We start from the raw sequence: 21,245 nt of genomic DNA, 5'->3' as shown, positions 1-21,245 counted from the left end.
GTTAAAATTACACTTGTCAGTATCTATAAGCACAAATTTTTTCCCTTCATAATTGGACCACTAGAGTAAATTGACCTGTTTCTCTTAACTGGAATTTTTCTTTCAGATACCCTGAGTCTTTGAGGTCATTTGAGAAGTCTCTCCAAATACAGCCTACACTCTCTGTATGCAATTTTATGGTGTTTTCAGCAAACATATTTTTAACTAATTTTGTGGGTAGATAGGTTTTTAGTCTTCAACAGATGATACCATCTGCATTTAACTGTTCGAAAAGATATTATTTTTTACTGGTTTCTAAAGCAAATTGTAATAGTTATTTGCCTTTATACCAGTATTTTCTGACCTGAATATGAAACAAGCTTTACTTTAATTTTCTGTATCCTTTCCTTACCTACAGTATTAGATATTTAATGGAATAACACTACATTGTACTCCAGTGTCTAGGTTAAAAGGCTACAGTTCTATCATTAATGCTTAGCTGTATTTGTTAGTCTGCAGCAGTAAATTCTCCAGATACTACCAAAGAGATCTGAATTGTAGAATTGTTTGCCAAAACAGAGACACTCTTGAGTTTAACTACAGTTTTTGACATAGCCTTGAAAAATTATTTTTTCATTGCTTTCACACCATATTTGACCAAATGCTGGGTAATTCCTTGGCTAATGTTCTTGACAACATCTAATGGAGAGAGATTTTGATTTTGATTTCCTTCATTTCTAGTTTTGTCTCTTTAACATGACAAGACTGGACTATTGCTTATCTGTGCCAGATCATCAAAAGCCAAAATCTACATTTCACTCATTGGCCCAACAACATGTCTAAAATGTGGGTTAAATCATCTTTTCCACAAGTTTGCCTCACTTGGTCATTTTGTATTCCATATACAAGCCTCTTGATTATTAAGAGTCACATTATTCCCCAAATTCAAGTTTGAGCTTTAATCACCGAGTTAGTCACTTATAAATTAACTGACTCATATTGCCCTTGACTATGAATTTTTAAAAACTGAATGTCTCTCAGATGTAATATTTTTCAAGGTTTAAGTAATTCTAAAATCATAGACATGTAGGGCTGCAAGGGACTTCACAAGGTCATCTAGTCCTTCCCTCTGTGCTGAGGCAACATTAAGTAGACCTAGTCAATCCCTGACAATGTTTGTCTAACCCATTCTTTAAAACATCCAGTGGCAAAGATTCCACACTGTTGTGGGTAACCTGTTCCAGTGCTTAGCTATCCTTACAGTTAGAAAGGTTTTCCTAGTATCTGTATACATCATCTATGCCAAATCCTCTTTATGTCTTCTAGTCCCTCCTTCCATGTAAAAGCATCAGACGTTTGCAATACTGCTGATCCTGACATGCAGAGAAACATCATGGCTGGCATTTTAGTTGCTTTCTCTGAGATCTCCATCAGTACGAGAAAAACATCAAACTGTTTACATGCTGACACCGTTTTCTTGTGAGGATTCCTTGCAATTCCAATGGGGTCAGTCCTCCAATTTTGCTTTTATGTATCTCCTGACACCACATAGTATTTAGCAAGCACACAGGAGTTAGACTGGCTAGAGAGAAGGTACAACACTTTTATAAACTGCATGAGCATCAGATTCAGACTGCTCCAGCTCCTAGAAACATTTGGACATTTCCAGAACAGTCATTAGCAGTGTCACTACTGTAATAATGCCATAATACCTATCCTTACAGTACTCAGCAAACCCTTCCTCATGGCTTTCTTATTGCTCTGTGTGCCATTACTCAAGGTCTGACCCAATGCCCATTGAAGCCACTGGGAGCCCTTCCGTTGACTTCATTGGGAATTAGGTTGGGCCCTCAATGCACACTCAGGGGTCACAAGGCTTCTGATAGCATATTGCCTCTGGTATAGGTCCATAAGATAGTTTGGGTGTTGCTTTTCTGCATGTGCAGTCACGGCCAGATCCTGCAGACTTTACTCCAGCAAAACTCTCTGTGAAGTCAACAGGAATTATGTGCAAGCAAGGATTAGGGAAAAACTTCAGGATTTGTGCCTAAATGCTCTTAGGGCTCTGAAGTGGTGATCTTTGATTTTAGTAGAACACCGTTAACTAGGGGGTTCTTAACCTTTATCACACTGTGACCCAGGCCCAACTGGGTAATTTAGATTACAAGATCTTCAAGGCAGTGATAGTGTCTTTTAGGTATCTAAAGATATGCCATGAATATAAATAGCACCATAAACAATGAGCAACAGTACTACTAATAACAGACTGATTGGTCCACAGGTGCTCCCAAAAATACTTTCTGGTGATGCTTTCTCAGAGGTGACATGGGATTTGATGCAATGGTATTTGGAGCAGTTCTGGTATCTGAGAGCTACTAATTACAAGTGGCTGAGCAAATCTGCATCAGCAGATGACCAGCTTGTAGGAACAGCTTGCCACCCTACTGCTTTCATTTCCTAGGTGATACCTGACACTCTTCTGAATCGTCACAGACAGCACCGTCTTTCTGAATCACTGTCAGTCCCACAGCCGATTTAGAAATGTCTTTGAACTAGGCATTCCCAAGGAGAGTTACAGCCTTTTCTTCTTTTAAATGAACCGTTTAAAATTATCTTTGTTTCCAATTTCCTGTAAAAGCCTCATAAGAAGCTTGAAAATATTTATTTCCCAAATAATTTGTATCCCTTCGCCATCTGGTAAATACAAGAGATCCCAACGTAAAAACAACAAAGCTCTCCAGTGCCATAGTGACTTTAATCTCAAAGTGTGTTGCAAACATTAACTGACTAATTAGGCCTGCTGTGTGATATGTAAAGGCTATTTAGAGATCACTGCAGGGCTTAATTCAGTTGCATCCGATGAAGTGAGCTGTAGCTCACAAAAGCTTATGCTCAAATAAATTGGTTAGTCTCTAAGGTGCCACGAGTCCTCCTTTTCTTAATTCATAATGAAAGAGGTGCCAGGGATCAATCAATGATTTACTTTAATAACTTATGTGGCAAGCCCAGAGGTGCCAGGGCTATGAACTGCCAAGCCTAGAGGTGCCAGGTCTCAGCCTGGCAAGCCCTGGCACAAATTAACCACTGATCTCTGTCCCTGCCACTGAAATACACCCACTTCTGGTGTGGAATATGGCAGCTGTGGTAGTGTACAGCAAAATTACAGGAGAGAAAGCGAAGAAGACTGTATCCATTTGAAACTACAGGTGATAATTAGGTGGCAAAATAACTGCTCAGACTGGACTTTGGCTAAAACACTGGAGTTAATGCCCCTGCTTTGCAAAAGGTGCTGTGGGAGCTTGGATTACCATAAGTGGCCAAGACCTTGGATTTGTGTGTCATCCTATAAACATAACACACACTGAAAAACGACAAAAAAAACCCCCAGTCATAGGAAGGGAAAGAAAAAGCCTCCTCACACACTCACGCTGCAGGACAAGCCCTCCAGTTGGGTCATTTCAAGAGACTTGCAAGAGTATCAGAGCAGACTTGCAACTGTATCAGAACAGTCTATCATTCTTTATGGCCATTTATCACTAAGAAAGAGAGAGATGGAGCCTCAGCCTGTTTGCTCTCATAATACTAATTGGGCTGGATTTTCTCTTTGGGAAACAATGATTTGTGTCCCTGGATTCTAGAAGCTGCAGCAGAAATTTATTGGCCAGCCCCATTTTGCATATTTCCTCATTTATGTGCCTGCAAAACGGTATGTGTAGATTTGATCACAATTTTCTAGCTGAAACATTTTTCTACCAAAATAAAATAAAATAAAAAGCAGGGAATTAATAAAAAAAAAATCCTGATTTTTTCTGTGGGGAAAAAAGCCATTTTCAATTTTTTTTTTTTTTGAGTTTTGGAATAAAATAAACATATACATTTAATTCTGCTTTGCACTTTTCAGCAAAGGAACTGAAATCAGCAAGAGCCGAACCAAAGTCGAACGGTCTTTGGCAAGAATCTTTCCAGTAGACTCTGCAGTTTAGTTCTATGACCCCCCCAACCAGAAGATCAGCAAATTATAGCTTGCTTGGGTAATGGGTTAATTGACAGGGTAACAAGGCACATGGGGCAGTAGACCCAATCATCCAGCCACTTCCTTGTCCCTACTGGGGCTGAATCCATCCCTGCAGTGTGTGCATTTTCTTTCCAGTGACAAGTTTCAGGAGTGGTGCTTTCAGATTGGCAGGGTTAGTGCATTCCACAATAATGGTGCGGCTGCAGGCTGGGAGGAGCAAACTGCCATTATGGCCCAGATCCTCAAAGGTATTTGAAATCAATGGTAATTCAGCATCTAGATGCCTTTGAGGATCTGGGCATGGCTACATCTGAGCTGGGAGGTGTGACTCCCAGCTTGGATAGACGTACCAGCACTAGCTCTGCTTGAGCTAGCGTCTAAAAATAGCAGTGTGTCCCTGGGGGCACAGGCAGCTGCTTGGGCTATCTGCCCTGAGTACAATCCCACCTGACCTCCGGGTACATAATGGGGCACCTAGCCCGAGCTGCCACACATGCTGCTGCTATTTCTAGGTGCTGATTCGAGTAGCGCCAGCACGGGTATCCCTACGTGAGCTGGAATCATACCTCCTACAGTACAAATGTGGATGCACTCTCTGCTTGCTTGCATAGCAGAACTGGCAGCTGCCATTAGCTGGTCTGTTTGTTCAGTGGGAGATAAACCAACCACTGCTCTCCTCCACTGAAGCCAATTTCAGATAAGGGGCATGAAGATGAGTTACTCTGTGTGCTTTAAACTGTGCCACATGCAGAATCTCTCATTCCACAATGCCCACCCAAGTTCCCACGCAGGGTTAAAACAGGGCTCCCGTACAGTTCACCCTCTTCCTTGGCTGTTTGGACCCTAGCCCAGCTATCCTGCTTGCACTGAAATAGGACCAACTGGAGGCTTTAGATGTCTGTTTTCATTTCACCTTTCGAGCGCTTTTCCTGAGACTCACCTTGTGACGGCACTAATTATTGTCGAATTTCCCAGCGTAGCTGCCATAAGAGCAAAAATGCCAATGTATTTATCCCCTTCCAGTTCTTTGGGTGGCTGGACTGTCTGTTCCGCAAATGTGTTTCCTTCAGCACCTTCAAAAGTCACATACTGCGCTCCCAGTCTCTGCCACAAGAGGCTCACCCTGTCCATGTACCAGTTTCTTGCAGCATCATTGGTCACATTCAGCCGGACAGAAAATTGCCCTTTCCACTTGGTAAGCAGAGGAGTCTGTGATACAGCAAGGGTATTATGAGGCTGGGTTTGAACCATTATACACTTACTAATTCCAGAGCGTCTACCATTACACTAGCTAGGATAGAATTGTAAAAGCTCTCAGTCCCCATGCACCAGGACATAAGCTGGTCACTAGGTGAGGTCAGGAAGATGTTCTCTCCCATGATATAATATGCCATGTTATTATTTTGCATTATTATTAAAGTAGATAGCACTGAGCTTTTATTTTCTTCTGAAGCCAATGGCATAGGGCATTGTTAGAGATAATATTCTGGATGTATACTGGTTGGGCAACCCTTGAAGTGACTTGTGGAAAGCATGACTTGCTGACACACGAGAACTGGCAGCTCTGTATTGCTGGTGAAAGGCCTGATCCAGTGCCCACCTGAAGTCATGAGGAGTCTTTCTAACAGGCTTTGGATCAAACCCTAAGTGCCTACACTTCTCCCCAGGCTATTGGCAGCAAGCCTGAAAATTCCTTTAATTGAAAATCAAGCTTACCAGTAAAAAATCCTTTGTAAATTATGACATGTGTGTCAGTGAATAAATATTGAAAAGAGCATCGCGAGGTATTTTTCATTGTGATGGGTGGACCGGCCCCATACTGCGACTGAGAGAGTTAACCCTTCCCTCCTAGCAGAGGAAGCCATGCCCCTGAGGCTCTGCTGGGCAAGCTCTGACTGGAAGTCAGGTATAAAAGCCTGTAGAGCTGTTCAGTCAGGGCTGGTGGCTGAGGAGGAAGGCTCAGTGGAAGTGCCAGCCCAGGAGCCATTATAGCCCTTACCGGGGAGAGCTGAAGAGCCAGAAACCTGGACCAGAGGCTTGCAGCTATCAAAACCCCAGGAAGTGTCTGGTGCTGAGAGCCCTGGAGACCCTGACACTACAGGGACTACGGTGACTGGAGGACTGGTAGGAAGAGGCCCAGGGAAGGTAAGGGAGTGGTACCTCCCACCACTATGAGGTCAGCATGTTTCAGTCGGATTCCCCGCTGACCCTGTGGCGGATCATTCCACCCCGACAGGGTCCTGGGTTGGAGTGGTGAAGGTGGGTGGGCCGGGGCTCCCCTACCGGGGGTCGCTGCCCCCCCCCTTTTTGAGACGACTTAATTCCCTGACCACTTGCTTGCCTCAGAGGATTTAGAGGGACTCTGGCCATTGGGCCATACTGCTCTAGGAGTGTACTATATGGATTCTGGCTGCCAGGCTGCACTATCCCACTAGGGGGAGAGAGTTTAGAGGGACTCTGGCCATTGAGACACACCACACAGACTGCCGAAGGGGTAGTAGAACAGACGTAGCTGCAGAAAGGCGGGGTTACTCCTCGCCTCCCCCTAGATCAAAGGGGTGGATGAGGTACAAAACCCGCCACATTCATACTTAACTATTTATTTTATTTTGATTTAAGATATCCTTCTGGAAGCTTGAAATCTACTTGGTTACCAAAAAATGATCTGCATTGCTCCACCATGTAATGGTTCATTATTGTAAGATTTGCCAGGAATACTGCGTTGCATTTGTAATCTACTGTAGGAGAGTGTGGGTCTTTGCCCCCTTCTACTGGCTGGTCCTCGTCAGAGGCCAGTGATTGCTACAGCTGCCAGCTTCAGGCCTTAGTCCATGAGCTAAAGTGGAAGAGACTCAAGCTTTTACCCCTAATGGCCCAAGAGAGGTTGGCTTTGGCTACAAATACCCTGGTTTTATCATGCTAGGCTTGCAGCTGGGTACTGAGTTATGAGTACTGCCCATTTATTGTAAGATTGCTTATGAAGACTGGGCTTATGGACTCTCTTCTAATTTAGAACTGAAAGGGGGAAATAGTTTTATGGGCTTTTCACAGGAAATGTAGGAAAAGATATAGATAAGACTATCTAATAATTGGCCCCACATTGACCTAACTGTGCCTGGTTTTAAATCCAGTTACAATGCACATTTTAAAACATTTCATAATTTACTCTCTGTAGTAACATACCCCAGTGCCACAAGAGTACTGGTATGAAACTGAGCCTCTAGCAAAAGAGATTTAGCTTTTCAATATAGCACACAAATCTGTGTCAGTCAGGAGTTATTTTGGTTAACAGACAACTAAAGTGGGTAATATTTTTTTCAGTGACACATTCTATTAAAAAATCCAAGATATGGCTTCATTTATATTAAATGTTACATGTCTGAGACTGGATCACTAATATTTAAACACCGTCTAGTATAGTGTGCCGCACTGATTATCTGTTACTGCGGAAAGAGTGTTTAACCAGCCAAGTGTTTCTTATACCTGTTGGCTTCTTCTGAGTTCAGACTCTCTAGATTTAAGTGATTGGATCAGAAAAGCAATATAGGCTTGTACCGGGTGGCTGTCGAATTTTGATTGGAGGCTCAGCCAGTAATTTTCTTTGCCCTCTTGCAGAGACATCAGAAACAGCTGGGAGTTAATGCTTGTGTACGGGGACAGAGTTATAGAAAACTTCAGAGATTTAATTAATGAGGGGTCCCTGGTGTGTCTCAGAGCATGCATCTTCCTGCTAGCCATGGGCAAGTGCATATGGTCCTGGAGGGAAGGAAGAGCAGAGTGCACTATTAGTCAATACTTTGAACACAGGTCATCAAGGTAACTTGAAACTGATGGCCAGAGAATGCAAGGCTTGGCAAGTCAGATTAGTTAACAGTACAGTCTTCATGAGTAGCAGTATCACAGTATCATGTAGATGCTCCAACTGAGATTGGGGGTCCCATTGTGCTGAGGGCTGCACATACACTGAATGAGAGAGAAGCTCTGCTCTGAAGAGTTTACAATCAATATAGACAAGATAGAAAGACTAAGGGACTGATTTTACAGTTTTGGAACTGAAGTAAAGACAGATTACGGGGCAGATTTTCAAAAGAGCTCAGCTTTCATTTAAACCACTTAACTCATTGAGAACTCCTGGGAGCTGAGCGGTTTTGACAATCCAGCCACTTGATTCAGGTACCTAAAATGGGAGCTGAACTCTTGAAAATCTGGCCCACGGTCACACAGGGAGTCTATGGCAGAGCTGAGAACTGAACCCAACTCTCCCGAGTCCCAATTCAGTACCTGAACCACAAGAACATCCTTCCTCTCAAATTAAATAGCCTTCATCATCCCTTAAAGAAAATAACCACAACCCGCAAACAATTCAGGAGCACACTAAAGGTAAGCCTACACTGCAATCGAAGGTGTGATTATAGTTTGGATAGACATCCCCACATATATACCGGCCTTTATACTAGCTTAGCACAGCTAAGTGAAGATGTGGCAGAGGGGTAAGTACGTGTGTTCCTAGCCTGCACTGCCGCATTGTCACTGCTATTTTTAGGCATGTGAGCTAAATGAAAGCTAGCTCAGGGATACTCTCACGAATGCAGATCACACCTCTGACTGCAGTGTAGACGTACCCTACGTGCAAAACAACTTGTATTATTCTTAAGATTAGATTTAGAAAAGTACATACCCCCTCTTTAATGATGCGCTTATAATTATGTTACATGCAAATTACTAGAGCTAGTCCAAAAATGGTCATTTTTGAGAATTTTTGAAAACTTCAAAAAATTTCATTTTTCAGGTTTCAGAAAGGATAATTTTTTTGTTTGTTCAAAAAAATTATTTTTTTTTTTTGCAAAAATTTTATCCCATTCACCCCCATCTTCTCTCTCATTTTTCCATTTGGAAAAGGACACTGAAAAAGGGGGTGGCAGGGAAAGGAGAAAAAAAGAAGCCAAAAGCTGAAAGTTTTTAGTTTTCATTTTTTTTCCCAGAGAAAATTTAGAAAAACCATGAGGTTTTTTGTTTTTGAACAAAGTCGATTTTCCAATGAGAAAAATTATTTGAAAACTTTTATCCAGCCCTACTGTTTGCCATAGAGATGGAGGGGGACAGCCTCAGATAACATCCAAACCATCTCCGATACTCTCCCATTCCCCTGCACACAACCTTTTCAAAGGTTCAAATATTCCATTACGTTCTCCCACCGACCAAACCATGCACTGGTCACCACTTCTTACCTTTGGGGGTGGGACCTCTTCGAAGAGGAAGCCCTCTCTGCCATATCTCCTAAAGTAGATCTCTGGGGGCATCGGGTTTGTACATCAAAAAATGGCCCATTCCCTGCTCTAGAGTAGCAGAACCCCATCACCCCTTTTTCTGGGCTTTCCTAAGCAGTCCCTCAGTTTGCCCTCACCCAGCATAAATGCACATACCGCATTGGAAAGCAACATTGTGGAATGTTCATTGAGAGCAATTAGCCCCTCCCCGAGATGATGTCTTTTCAATCTGTTGAAGAAAGACCTTAATCCTCGCTCCATTTTGGCAGCAGAATCTGCTGCTTTGTAATGCCTCCAGATTGGCAACCTGCATCAGAATAATTAAAAAAAAAAAAGGCTTGCTTGATCTTACCAGATATTTATTATGTCTAGCCTCCCACAGCTGGGCAGAAGATACATGACACAAGGTCTCTGAAGACAGTGCATCTACGGGGGGTGTGGGAGAGAGTAAAAGGAGGAAATGGTTGGAGAATACAGCCCTCTTCCCACCAAACAGTATATGATCTAGATCCACTTGGAGCATTACTTTAGATATTGATTGCAGAAGGAATGGGAATGTTCTTCCCCAGTGAACTAGACTTTTGGATCCTTGCTTTTGAACCAATCAATTAATGGAGCTACTACTGAACACCAGAAGAAATGAAAATGTTTTCATTAAATTTCTTATTTTACATTCACTGGGAGACTGCATGGCTCAGGGCACTGGGTACGGAGCTTTTCACTCTGGATTGCTGGTGGAAATCCATCCCAGTTTAATAGGGGCCAAGGTTTTGCTGCCACTGGATAGTTGTTTGGTGCCTTCTGGAATGGGAAGATTTTTCTCTTACCCTAATATGTCAGTGTTTGGCAGCCTCCTCTCCTGCTCTGAGAGCTGACTCCCCACTTCCTGGTGGGCAGAGGTGATGTTTTGACTGATGCACACCATGTACTGTAGGGGGAACATGGATATGCTGGAAGGGCTCTCCAGACAGAAGTGCCTGTTGCTCTCCACTGAGAGGGAGATGGGGACATCTGGTGCAACTGTCACTGTCACCCCTTTAGAGACAACAAGAGGCAGCATTAAAGTCAGGGAACATCCCCATTTCAGACGCCCCCCCTTTCCTCCTCCCTCCTGCCACGCAAATGCCTCTCTTCTCCCTGCATGAACCCTTAGTTTGCTTCTAAAAATATTCAGGAATCCCCCAGACTTGCCTCATATTTCCTCCTCTTTCTGTCTGTGGTTGTACAAAAGGACATCTGAAAGAAATCGCGGGCTAAAGGGGAACTCTCTGAACTATCCACAGGCTGGAATGTGGTCACTGTGGTGGGACTGGACCATGCCATCTATAGCCAGGGTGTACTGCACCCCAGATTTGCTCACCACTCCGAAGCAGCTGGGTGGTGGAATAAAGCAGTATAGTCAGCTGAGACCAAGGTCATGCAGAGGGTTGCGTGCCTTTTGGGTCACCAGCCATCTCAAGAAGACTTTGTGGCTTAGGCTGAATAGAATGAGAACAAGAAGACTGACCTGCCCATCCAGACCCTGAAATTAATCACTTCCAGAAGAACGGGAGTCATAACATCATCTTCCTAACCTTGATTAGTTTTTCCTGTATCCAAAGACACCCCTTAGTGAAGTGCCGAGTGCCAGCAATCACTGTCTGGTCCACAACTGCAGTTACAGGTCCCTACACCACGCAAGTCAGAGAGCTGATGAGTTCAAACCTGTTTTTCATTTTAAATATTTTATTTTTCCTTTTTGGGAGACATCTCTACTTTTTACTATTTTAGGGTGTGCATGCGTGGTTGGATGCTTATAGGTATAGTAGATCCTGTTAAGGACACAAAGGGAGGAACTAGAGAATATTCCCTAAACTTTGCCTTAAAATAATACAATGTGTTTGTTACTTGTTCTCAGAAAGTCTTCATAGAAACAAAACTGTCATTGTTCAGTGAAAAAGTTGGTAAAACTTTCTTTTATTAAAGTATCTTGGTAAAGTTTATATTTGAGGGGAAAGAGGAAACAGATTAGCTCAGAGGTGGTGTTAGCCCAGTGGAGACCTGTAAAGGAGCGGACTCACCCCTGCGGCGCCTCCTACTGGCTGTTGGGAATTAACACTTTTCCAGCCTGGAGTGCCCTCTGCAGGCCGGTGATCCACCCAGCTCTGGCCCTTGTGTCCCTCACAGACCCCGGTGCCCCTTTCTCTGGGGTTCTGCCCCCTGGCAGTACCCGCACACTCTGCCTCTCCCCTTCCCAGGGAACCCCCAACCCACTATCCCCACCTTGCCTCAGTCTGGGCTACTACCAGTCATCACCAAGCCCCCACTCCTTCGGGCAGACTGCAGTATAAAGGCCACTCATCATAGGCAAGGGGGTTTGGACCTGTTGCCTTCCTCTGCCTCCCAGTACCTCTATGGGCCTTCGGCCAGGCCCCACAGCCTGGGGAGTTGCCAGCCTGGAGTGCCCCCACTCAGCCTGCATCTTCCCCAGCATGGCACTACTCTCAGTACCCAGGCTGGCCCTACTCTCTCCCAGCCTAGAGAGAGACTCCTTGGGCCCTTGGCTCACAGCCTTTTTACACAGGCCAGCTGACGCCTGATTGGGGCATGGCCCCACTGCGGCTGCTTCCCCAATCAGCCTTCCCCAGCCACAGCCCTCTCCAGGGCTGCTTTTAACCCCTTCTATTTTAGGAGCAAGGTAGCCACCCTCCTACAGGACCCTAAACAGAAATATTTTGGGGGGCTCGCCACACAACACATAATATAAAGCAAATAGGAGCCTCCTTGAGCTGCTCGGGGCCCTAAGCAATTGCTCAGTCTGTTTATGCCTAGCGCCGGCTCTGGGTTATCCTCTGTACCTAACAGTGTATGCAAGGAGGAAAGCTTTAATTGACTTTTGAGACAGTGGCACAGATGTAAACAAATCTGGTTTCTATACTAAAATATCCACCCAGCTAAAGATTGGTGTCATTCCAGAGAGTAAAAGTTCTGACTGGTTTGTAATTAAGCAAACAGTTATCTCCTTGAACTTCTGCTTTAGGATTAAGAACTGATTATTTGCTGTGTTAATCTGATTTGACTAAACTGATTTCATGCCAGTATTGCTGCTAATTAGTTCAGTTGACCTTAATTTGATAATGGAGTTGATTAACGCTGAGTTTGATAGAAACTGTCATAGTTTAGCCTTATTGATATGACCTTTTTGATTATTTATTATTTTTAATAACATAGAGCCATTTTCCCCCTAAGTAAGTAATCTGGGCCCAAATCATAGAGAGCCTTTGGAGGGCATGAGCTGATCTACCTTGGAGCCCAGGTATTCCTCCCTAAATTAATGCTTTGGTTCTCACAACTGGGAATAGAAACCATGTCTCCTGAGACCCAGTTTGATGCTTTCTCCATTGGCCCATGTTGCCTCTCCTCAAGTGAAGCTAAACTTCCACCTTCAGCGTTCTGATACCGCCCTTGTATTCATGGGGGTGGGGGCTCAACATTAAAAGTTTTCATTAACCATTTTTTAAATTTCTCAAAAACATTTCTGTTCATATTGGCTTTAGCAAGCTCCCTGTTTCAAAAAAAACAAAAAACAAAAACCCACAAGGAAAAAAACACACTAAATTTTCACCCTAAATTATTTGATTTCTTGACAGGGCTGGAGGGTGAACAAAAATCTGGATGACACAGCAGGGCCATTAGTAAAAGGTGAAAGAAATGTAAAGAATTTGAAGAACAGCAGAATTCAAAGGCCTCCAACTGAGATCAGAGCCTCATTGTGCTAGGTGTATATGTCCAGAATAACACATTATCTGTTTCTTCTTTCCAGGGAAGAGACCAAATGTGGGGGGGGAAGGGGGAAGGAAGCACTACTGTCTCCCATTTTACAGCTGGGGCAGTGATGCACAGGGAGGTTAAGTGACATGCCTAAGATCAGACAAGGAACCTGTGGTAGGGCCAGGATCTGACCCCAGATCTCCTGAGTCTTGGTACCTTAACTGTCAGACCACACTTCCTTTCCAACCTAGCTAGAATAACTACAGTAAAACTCAGAATCTGACTGAACCACCATCCCCAAAAAGAATCTGCATTGGAGCAGAGCTTTCCTTGTTGGGGGAGGAGAAGATACATTTATATTATATAAAGTTGTATATCAGGCTTTTGAACTCTTGTCTGAGCAGTGAATTATCTATAAAATTCCTAGGCAAGCAATTTCTTTTGTCCTCATTCTATTCAGCCTAAGCCACAAAGACACAAACCAAAAAAGTCATTGTTACATATTGGATTTCACTAAAACATTCCACTGCTCAGCTGCTGGGACCCGTAAATCCATTTCCCATGACAGATTTTATATTTCATGCATGAAAGTTTAGTTTACAAATCCAACATGACCCTCTCAGTCTTTGAAGCCTGTAACTCAAAGCTCTCAATACACAAGCTCTGATTGGGTTTTCTACATCTAGGTCTTGATCCTGCTTCTGTTGAAGCCAATGGCAAAAGGAACATTGAGTTCAGTGGTCCCGGATCAGGCCTCTAGTTTCTGCATGAGATTTTGACTTCTAATCAGCTCCATAAATGTTTGTGCAAATACACATGCTGTCTGACTGGTATGGACATCCTGCCATAATGCTGCCAAAAGGAAAGCCCTTCGTTGCCTCATTTAGCATTCTGAGGGTACTTCTGTTAAACAAGCAGAAGGCAGTGCATGTGTAAAAACCATCACGCAAACTCTCACGGGTCTCAAATCATGATATACATTTCACGCCCTTCTATTTGCAATACTGCTAACCCAGAAGGTTCCAAAAAATCAGAAGTCCAGGCTTCCTAAAATCACGCGATTGGCTTAAAAATTATGACCTTACAAACAAATTGTGTGTGTGTGTGTGTGTGGGGGGGTTCTGTCTTTTCATTTCGGAGCATTTAGGTTGCCCTCTAGTTATGTTTCAAGTTTTATCTGCAAACACGAGGGCTAGACACGTTTTTTTTAAATGAAAGCTGAGATTCTCATATAATCACCTGATTCCAGGAGTTGGGGCTTCAAGAAAAGTACCAGATACCATGAGACTCAGATAAAACAGAACTGGCAGCAGAGTCATACATTATATTAGATTCTGACTTTGACTATGTGTCTGCACAGATGAGCAAGAGCCAGGAGGTAACAGGAACTACCCCATACACTGCTAGGCTGGCTACCTAGGCCTTGGGATTGGGTGCTATGATGCATGGCTAGAAAGGGTTAAACATCCTGCAAAATAATTAACCCAGGGAAGATGTGGGGAGATAACGTTTGTGAAAAGAACATCCTATCTTGTAAATGAATTATAAACATGGGATACCTCAGTATTCATCTCTCTTTAAAATGTGCTGTGAATGGCAGAGGAACAAGCAAATAGCCTTATGTTAATTCCTATAGCTAAGTACCAGTGATGGAGGGAGGGATAGCTCAGTGGCTTGAGCATTGGCCTGCCTAAACCCATGGTTGTGAGTTCAATCCTTGAGGGGCCCATTTAGAGATCTGGGATAAAAATTGGTCCTGGGATAAAAATTGGTCCTGCTTTGAGCAGGGGGGTTGGACTAAATGACCTCCTGAGGTCCCTTCCAACCCTGAAATTCTATGGACCCCCTTCAAAGTCATCATAATTACCTTTTGTTCCCTGAGGAATTCCAACTTGTCAAAAGACATGAAATTGTATAAAAGATCCTTGGGTCCTGATTCTGTCATCTCAGATCTGCTTAGACTTCATCAGGGGAAGTTTGAGTCACAAGACTGAGGTCCCAGTTATGCTGGAATGCCCTAAATATGAGATTTGGACATTGGACTATAACCTATGAACTGAAGTCTGAAGGAACTCTTTGCATCTACAAAGCTCACCATCTCTGTGAATCTGAACCTCAACGAATTGAACTCATGTCTGTATGTATATTGATCTTTTAACCATACTCCCTCTATTTTTGTTTTTTAATATATTTTAGTTTAGTTAATAAGAATTGGCTGTAGCGTGTATTAGGGTAAGATCTGAAACATTCATTAACCTGGGAGGTAATGTGTCCAGTCCTTTAGGATTGGTAGAACCTGTTCTTTTATATAATAAAATAAGATTTACAGAAACTTTCATCATATTTGATGTTGGTACCTGGATGGGGGACTGAGGCTGGATCACTTTAAGGCAGGGGTCTCAAACACGTGGCCTGCGGGCCACATGCAGCCTGCGGAGTTGTTTCCTGCGGCCCACCATAGGCACCGACTCCACCGGCAGCCAAGCTCCCCTCCTTCTCCCTGTCTGAGCGTGCCACGTTCCCGCTCCTCCTCCTACTTCCCAGCACTTTCTGCTGCCAAACAGCTGTTTGGCAGTGCTTAGGACTTTCCATGCGGGAGGGGGGAGGAGCAGGGACACCGTGCACTCAGGGGAGGAAGTAGAGAAGAGGCGGGGCCGGGGCCGGGATTTGGGGAAGGGGTTGGAATAGGGGCAGAGAAGGGGAAGAGTTGGGGCAGGGACTTTGGGGAAGGGGTTGGAATGGGGGCGGGGAAGGGGTGGGAAGAGGCCTGTCAGGGGTGGGGCCTCATGGGACTAGATGAGCAGTCTGAGGTATGAAGTTCAGCATGTATGATTCTTTGCTGTGAGTAGTTGGGAAGAATGTTAAAAGTGGCAATGTATTTTGTATGAATAGTTACTTTAAAAAGCTCCTGCCATTACAGCTATGTTGATAGACTGTTAGTGTAGATCATCATCAGTGTTACTGACTGCGTAAGGAATAGTTACACGTATTTATATTTTATTAATACCCTTCTTTGCGTTGACAGGTTTCAGAGTAACAGCCATGTTAGTCTGTATTCGCAAATAGAAAAGGAGTATTGGTTAGTCTCTAAGGTACCGCAGCTGGCTCCTCACTTAGGACCCCGGTCACAGGTGCATAGGAGTAGACACTGCTATTTGTCTACTTCCTTCCTTCCTGAAGCAGTTGGGTGGGGAGTGGGTGGAGCCTTGGCTCTACTTTCTCTCCAGCTTGACGGCCAGTGTAGCTGAGCCAGCATATAGAATTGGGCAGAAGTAGTTTGCTGATACTGTTAGCCAGCACTGTGTGGCTACCTACCTTCTAGGAGCAGGAAGGGAATTGTGACCCAAGTCACAAGGTAGATGTAGCATACACAGGAGGCTCTTGCTCATGATTGTGCCTAAAGACACAATACAGCCCTTTGACTTTATAAGTCTCTTCATTCCTGAATTTTAAAAAATGCAATAGATTTGAGACTTGGGGACTGTCGGAGGAGTTTGTGGAAGCCGGGGAGGTTAATAAAGGAGGGCTAGATGACTAGTATCACAGCCTCAGGGAGAGAAAGGAAGTGTCATGGGCCATGCTTGGATGCTGGAATAATGAGGGAAGGAATAGGCAGGCAGAGGAGTAAGAGCAGAAGGATCTGATTGGCTGGGGGACCAAGAATGGTTGCAAGCCAGCCAGAAGGGCTGCATGTAACTGCAGCTGCGCCAGGCATTCCAGGTCTAGTCCTCAGATGACACTTCCAACTGCATGTAGCTTGTCAGCTGGCAGAGACAGACATGGAGGAGTTGGTACCTGTGCAAAGGTACCAACTCAGGCAGGTCGCCCATTGCACCACCTTTCCCTCCCCAGTCACACTGCTATTTTTAGTGTGCTGGCTTAATCAGAACTAGTGCATGTATATCTACTTGAGCTGGAAATTACACCTTCAGCTGCAGTGTAGATGTACCCTGTCATCAGAATGGCAGCACCTCTACACCGGCTCTACACAGATGTAACTGTCTACCCAAGGTGTGGGGCAATGGAGACTCAGCCCTGCAGGGGGCATGTTTAAGGAATTGTGCTCATGACTCAGTTTCCATGCACATCCTCCTGAGGCACCATTTAATCTGTTCTGCTAGCACTCGGCATGAATGGAAGGAGAAGAATTTCCACAATGGATTCTGCAGCCAAAGTAGCAGCTGAAATAGTTATCTGAGACTTTCAGTAACTGATGCCACTAAAGACCTAAACACACATGCCATGTGCCCGGCAACGATACATAGTGCTAGCTGCCAAGGGCTTTTCCAGTACTGTATCTCTGGGTTGCCCTCAGTGAATGATATTGTCAGGTCAGCATGCATTGCAAAGAATAAATAGAAGATTTCTCTGCCAGGGCAGATCACTGGCCCATGTAGTCCAATATCTGGCTTTTGGCATTGCCAGTACCTGATGCTTCAGAGGAAGGGGTAAACACGTAACCAGGTGTGCAGTGTGGTATTTTGGAACTGGGATCTTGCAGATCATCTTTTACCCTGAGGCATGAGATCTGATTATCCTTTATTCTCTGAATGTACATAACTAATAGAGATATCAGTGTCATAAAATTATCCAGTTCTTTTCAAAATCCAGTCACAGGGACCTCTTGCAGCAGTGAATGCTTCAAATTAACAGTGTGAAGAGAAAAGATAAGGCATGCAATTTGGCTAATTTGTTAATGCTCATAGACACCAGTGGATCAATGGAGGGGCACATGTTGATGGCACTTCCACCTTTGGGTCACAAGATCTTTGGTTCAAGTTCCGCATTAGGAGAATGCCAATGGTCCAAGACAACACTCCTTCAATCAGTAAAAGTATATCCTAAATTAGGATTCCCAACATCCAAAGCTGTGGGTTTGCTAATTAATGTCAGCAGCAATGAGAAATCACAGCAAGAAAACTCTTCTTACCTGTTGATCCCAAAAAGTATTTTTCTAAGACAGATCCATAGCCAGTGGGATTTTTGGTGAGGTTGCTGATAACAAATGGCTGGGACTTTGTATTCACATTGTTCAAAGGCCAGCGCTGGGCTCTGATGCTTGCTCCTCCGTACCAGGAGACATTAGTCATTGAAAAACAATCCTACAACCAAACACAGAGCTCTGTTAGAAATGAAGATAGAAAACTTTGTGCCAGGGACTGATATATAGGATAATACATACATAGGGTAATAAAGAAGTGAGAGAGGGCTCTTTACAGTATGTGCTTAGAAAGGGAACAGGTTTAAGTGGATTGAGCAAGGAACTCTGTGCCAGTGACTCACTGGGGGGCCTTTGGAAAGTCAGAACCTCCGTGTCTCAAGCTTCCCCACTGGTAGCCTCCAGGATAATGACATTTCCCACACTGGATGCTGTGAGGATTAAGAAGTGAATGTTTTCCTAGTGCTTTGAGGCAGACTGCTCTGCAAGTGCACAATACTACCAGTGTTGCCAGCCCCAAATATTCAATAATCATGAGACAGTCCTTAATCCATGAAATTTTAAAAAGATATATCAATTGTAGGTACTTTTTCTTTGTCTTTTGGTATCTGAGCTTTTAACTTAACTTGAAAATGTGACTCAAATGTTTCCGCACAACCATAAGGCTAGAATTTTTTTCTTAAATGAAAGCTGAAATTCTGCATAATCACTTGAGTCCAGGAGCTGAGGATTTATTAACGCCAAGTATTGCAAGACTCAGTAAAATTACAAGAGTTGGCAACACTGTTATTCTATCATCTCAGGTACTATGTACATTACATGCCTTAAAAAGTGTCTACTTCTTATCAATCAAAAACTAAAGGCGATACTTTCCTTTTAAATCCTCTCAATGGATCTTGTCATCTGGGGAGTTCCACACATGCAGGGAAGGTGGAATATCAAAGCAGATATCTACTACCATGTGGACTCGAGAGGGAAATTTTGGTCCAGCTCCCTTACCCTATTGATTTTTGATGGTTTGCACTTCTGTAGATACAGCAAAAGTACTATAAATATTGTTCAATGTGTATTTTATTATCTATATTAAAGCTGACCAGGAAATATCCCCCCCCCCAAAAAAACCCCACTGACAAAATATTGTTTTAATACAAAAAAAACCCAAAATCTGGAGGTTGATCAGGTTTTTAGCAACTGAAAAGTGAGTTTCTAAATTTATTTTTACAAAATTTCAATTTTTTGATGAAATTAGGGGTTTTTTGTGTTGGAATTCCCATTTAATCAAAACACAATTTTCCATCTAAAAGCTGACAGAAGGTTTTGACCAGCTGTGGTCTATATACGAGAGAGAGCATGCAGAGAAGAGCAGAACTGCAACTTTAACTTTAGCTGCTAATGTTCTGGCCCAAACTAGTAATCCTTATTTAAAAAATAAAGAAAAAAGCAGTCCTTTCAGGAAAACAGTAACCTACAAGTCTAGATTTTTTTTATTTTTAAATATAAGAACAACACTCAATAGCAGTGCATCAAAGCATAAACCTGATATAGAGATGGTGGAAATAAGAGTACTAGATTTTTAAGGCTAGAAGGGACATGTGCTGGATTGTAAAAACCCCACACTGGGGACAGAGGGTTAAAGAGCAGACCTGAGCCCGGGAGGCTCTGCCCCGACATATTTGCTGGGAGTGCTCACAATAGAGGTGGAGTTTAAAAAGGCAGGGCACAGCTCAGTCAGGGAGGTCAGTGCAAGGGAGCAGAGCTGCTCTGGTAGCTCCTTCAGGGATACAGAAGGAGTCCAATGCCATCTGGAACAGACCTCAACTGGGAGATGCAGGCTGCCAGTGGAGAGACAGCAGAGCGCCTGTCTCTGAGTGAGAGGGAAGAACCTCCAGACCCCTTTCAGTTGAGTATACATTGCAAGTCAATAGCCAGGCAACCACTGGGCCTTTAAAGAGACAGGGGCTGTAGTAGGAAGTGACCCAAGGAGCAGTCTTGGTGATACTCTTGCCTTTGCTGCACATCTGAACTGCCAGGCCCAGGGCCCTGGGTCGGAGTTTGGTGGAGAGGGATGGAGATTTCTTCCCCTACAAGAAATCCACAGACTTGAGCCACTAGATGCTACTGCCAACCTACGGACTTGAAACCATAATGGGGAATAGTGTGAGAGACCACCCTGAATCACAGGACTATTATGATAATAACGTGCATCACACAGGCCATAGAATTTCACCCAGTGGTTCCTTCCCTGAGCCCAATAACTTGTGGTTGAACTAGAATGTATCTTTTAGAATGACATCCGGTCTTGATTTAAAGAGGCCAAATGATGGAGAATTTACCACATTCCTTGGTAATCTGTTCGAATGGTTAATTGTTAAAAATGTGCATCTTATTTCCAGTTTGAACTTTGCTGAAATCAATTTCCAGCTGTTCTGCATTTGTCTACTAGATTAAAGAGCTCTGTAGTACCAGATATCTTTTCCCTGTGCAGATCAAGTCACCTGTTAACCTTCTCTTTGATACACTCAATCTATTTATCTTAAGTCTCTCTCATCATAAGGAATGTTTTATAGACCACAAACCATTCTTATAGCTTTTCTCTAAACTCTCTCCATCTTTTCAATATGCTCTTTAAAGTGTAGATGTTGGAACCGAACACCATATGCCAAGGGTGGTCTCACCAATGCCATACAGTGATAACACCACCTCCCTACTCCTATTCAATACTCACCCCTTTATACATATTGTGTATCCCAGCATCACCCTGGGAGTTCATGCTCAGTTGGTTATATACAATTTCCTCTCCCCCACCCCACCATCTCCTTTTCAAAAGTCATTGCTTTCCAGAATGCAGTCCCTTGTCCTGTAAGCATGGCCTACATATTTTGCTCCAAGGTGCGTGACCTTGCCTTTAGCTGTATTAACACATATTGGATTGTGCCCAGTTTATCAAGCAATCCAGATCATTCTGCATCAGTGACAGGTTGCTGTTTGCCTCTCCACCAGTCTGCGTCCTCCACAAAATTTTGCGGCGATAATTTTATATTTTCTTCCAGATAACTGACCCCAAAAGGGCCGAGAACCAATCCATAGGGGACCCCCCATTAGAAATCCTCCCCTCAGAGCTGTTAATGGGGAATTAAGAATGCTTTCATATCCATCAGGTAACCTGTTTTCAATTCATTTAACACAGGCCATGTGGATAGACATAAAGAACATGGACAAGGAAGGGACCAAATGGGGAAAAGAAAAGCTTTTACCAGCTTTTACCCATTTTATACCATCCCCTGGGCCTGGCCAA

General features: G+C 43.6%; 1 protein-coding gene across 7 annotated transcripts in view; it reads right to left on the bottom strand.

Moving 5' to 3' along the window:
- The window catches only part of LOC140912529 (SITS-binding protein-like), a 73,369-nt gene that overhangs the window by 42,058 nt on the left and 10,066 nt on the right, over nucleotides 1–21,245 (bottom strand). For 5 of the 7 annotated variants that reach the window (XM_073347042.1, XM_073347043.1, XM_073347040.1 and 2 more), the window contains exons 4-8: nucleotides 17,942–18,113; nucleotides 10,089–10,296; nucleotides 9,418–9,568; nucleotides 7,478–7,750; nucleotides 4,935–5,203 (exon numbers count right to left, since the gene is read on the bottom strand). In XM_073347042.1, coding sequence (XP_073203143.1) covers nucleotides 4,935–5,203; nucleotides 7,478–7,750; nucleotides 9,418–9,568; nucleotides 10,089–10,296; nucleotides 17,942–18,113 — 1,073 coding nt within the window. The remainder of the gene's footprint in view (nucleotides 1–4,934; nucleotides 5,204–7,477; nucleotides 7,751–9,417; nucleotides 9,569–10,088; nucleotides 10,297–17,941; nucleotides 18,114–21,245) is intronic. The other 2 variants (XM_073347039.1, XM_073347041.1) reach the window with 2 other exon arrangements.

Source organism: Lepidochelys kempii, chromosome 6 (assembly GCF_965140265.1).
Source record: "Lepidochelys kempii isolate rLepKem1 chromosome 6, rLepKem1.hap2, whole genome shotgun sequence".
NCBI lineage: Eukaryota > Metazoa > Chordata > Testudines > Cheloniidae > Lepidochelys > Lepidochelys kempii.
This window is presented reverse-complemented; position numbering and strand designations above follow the sequence as displayed.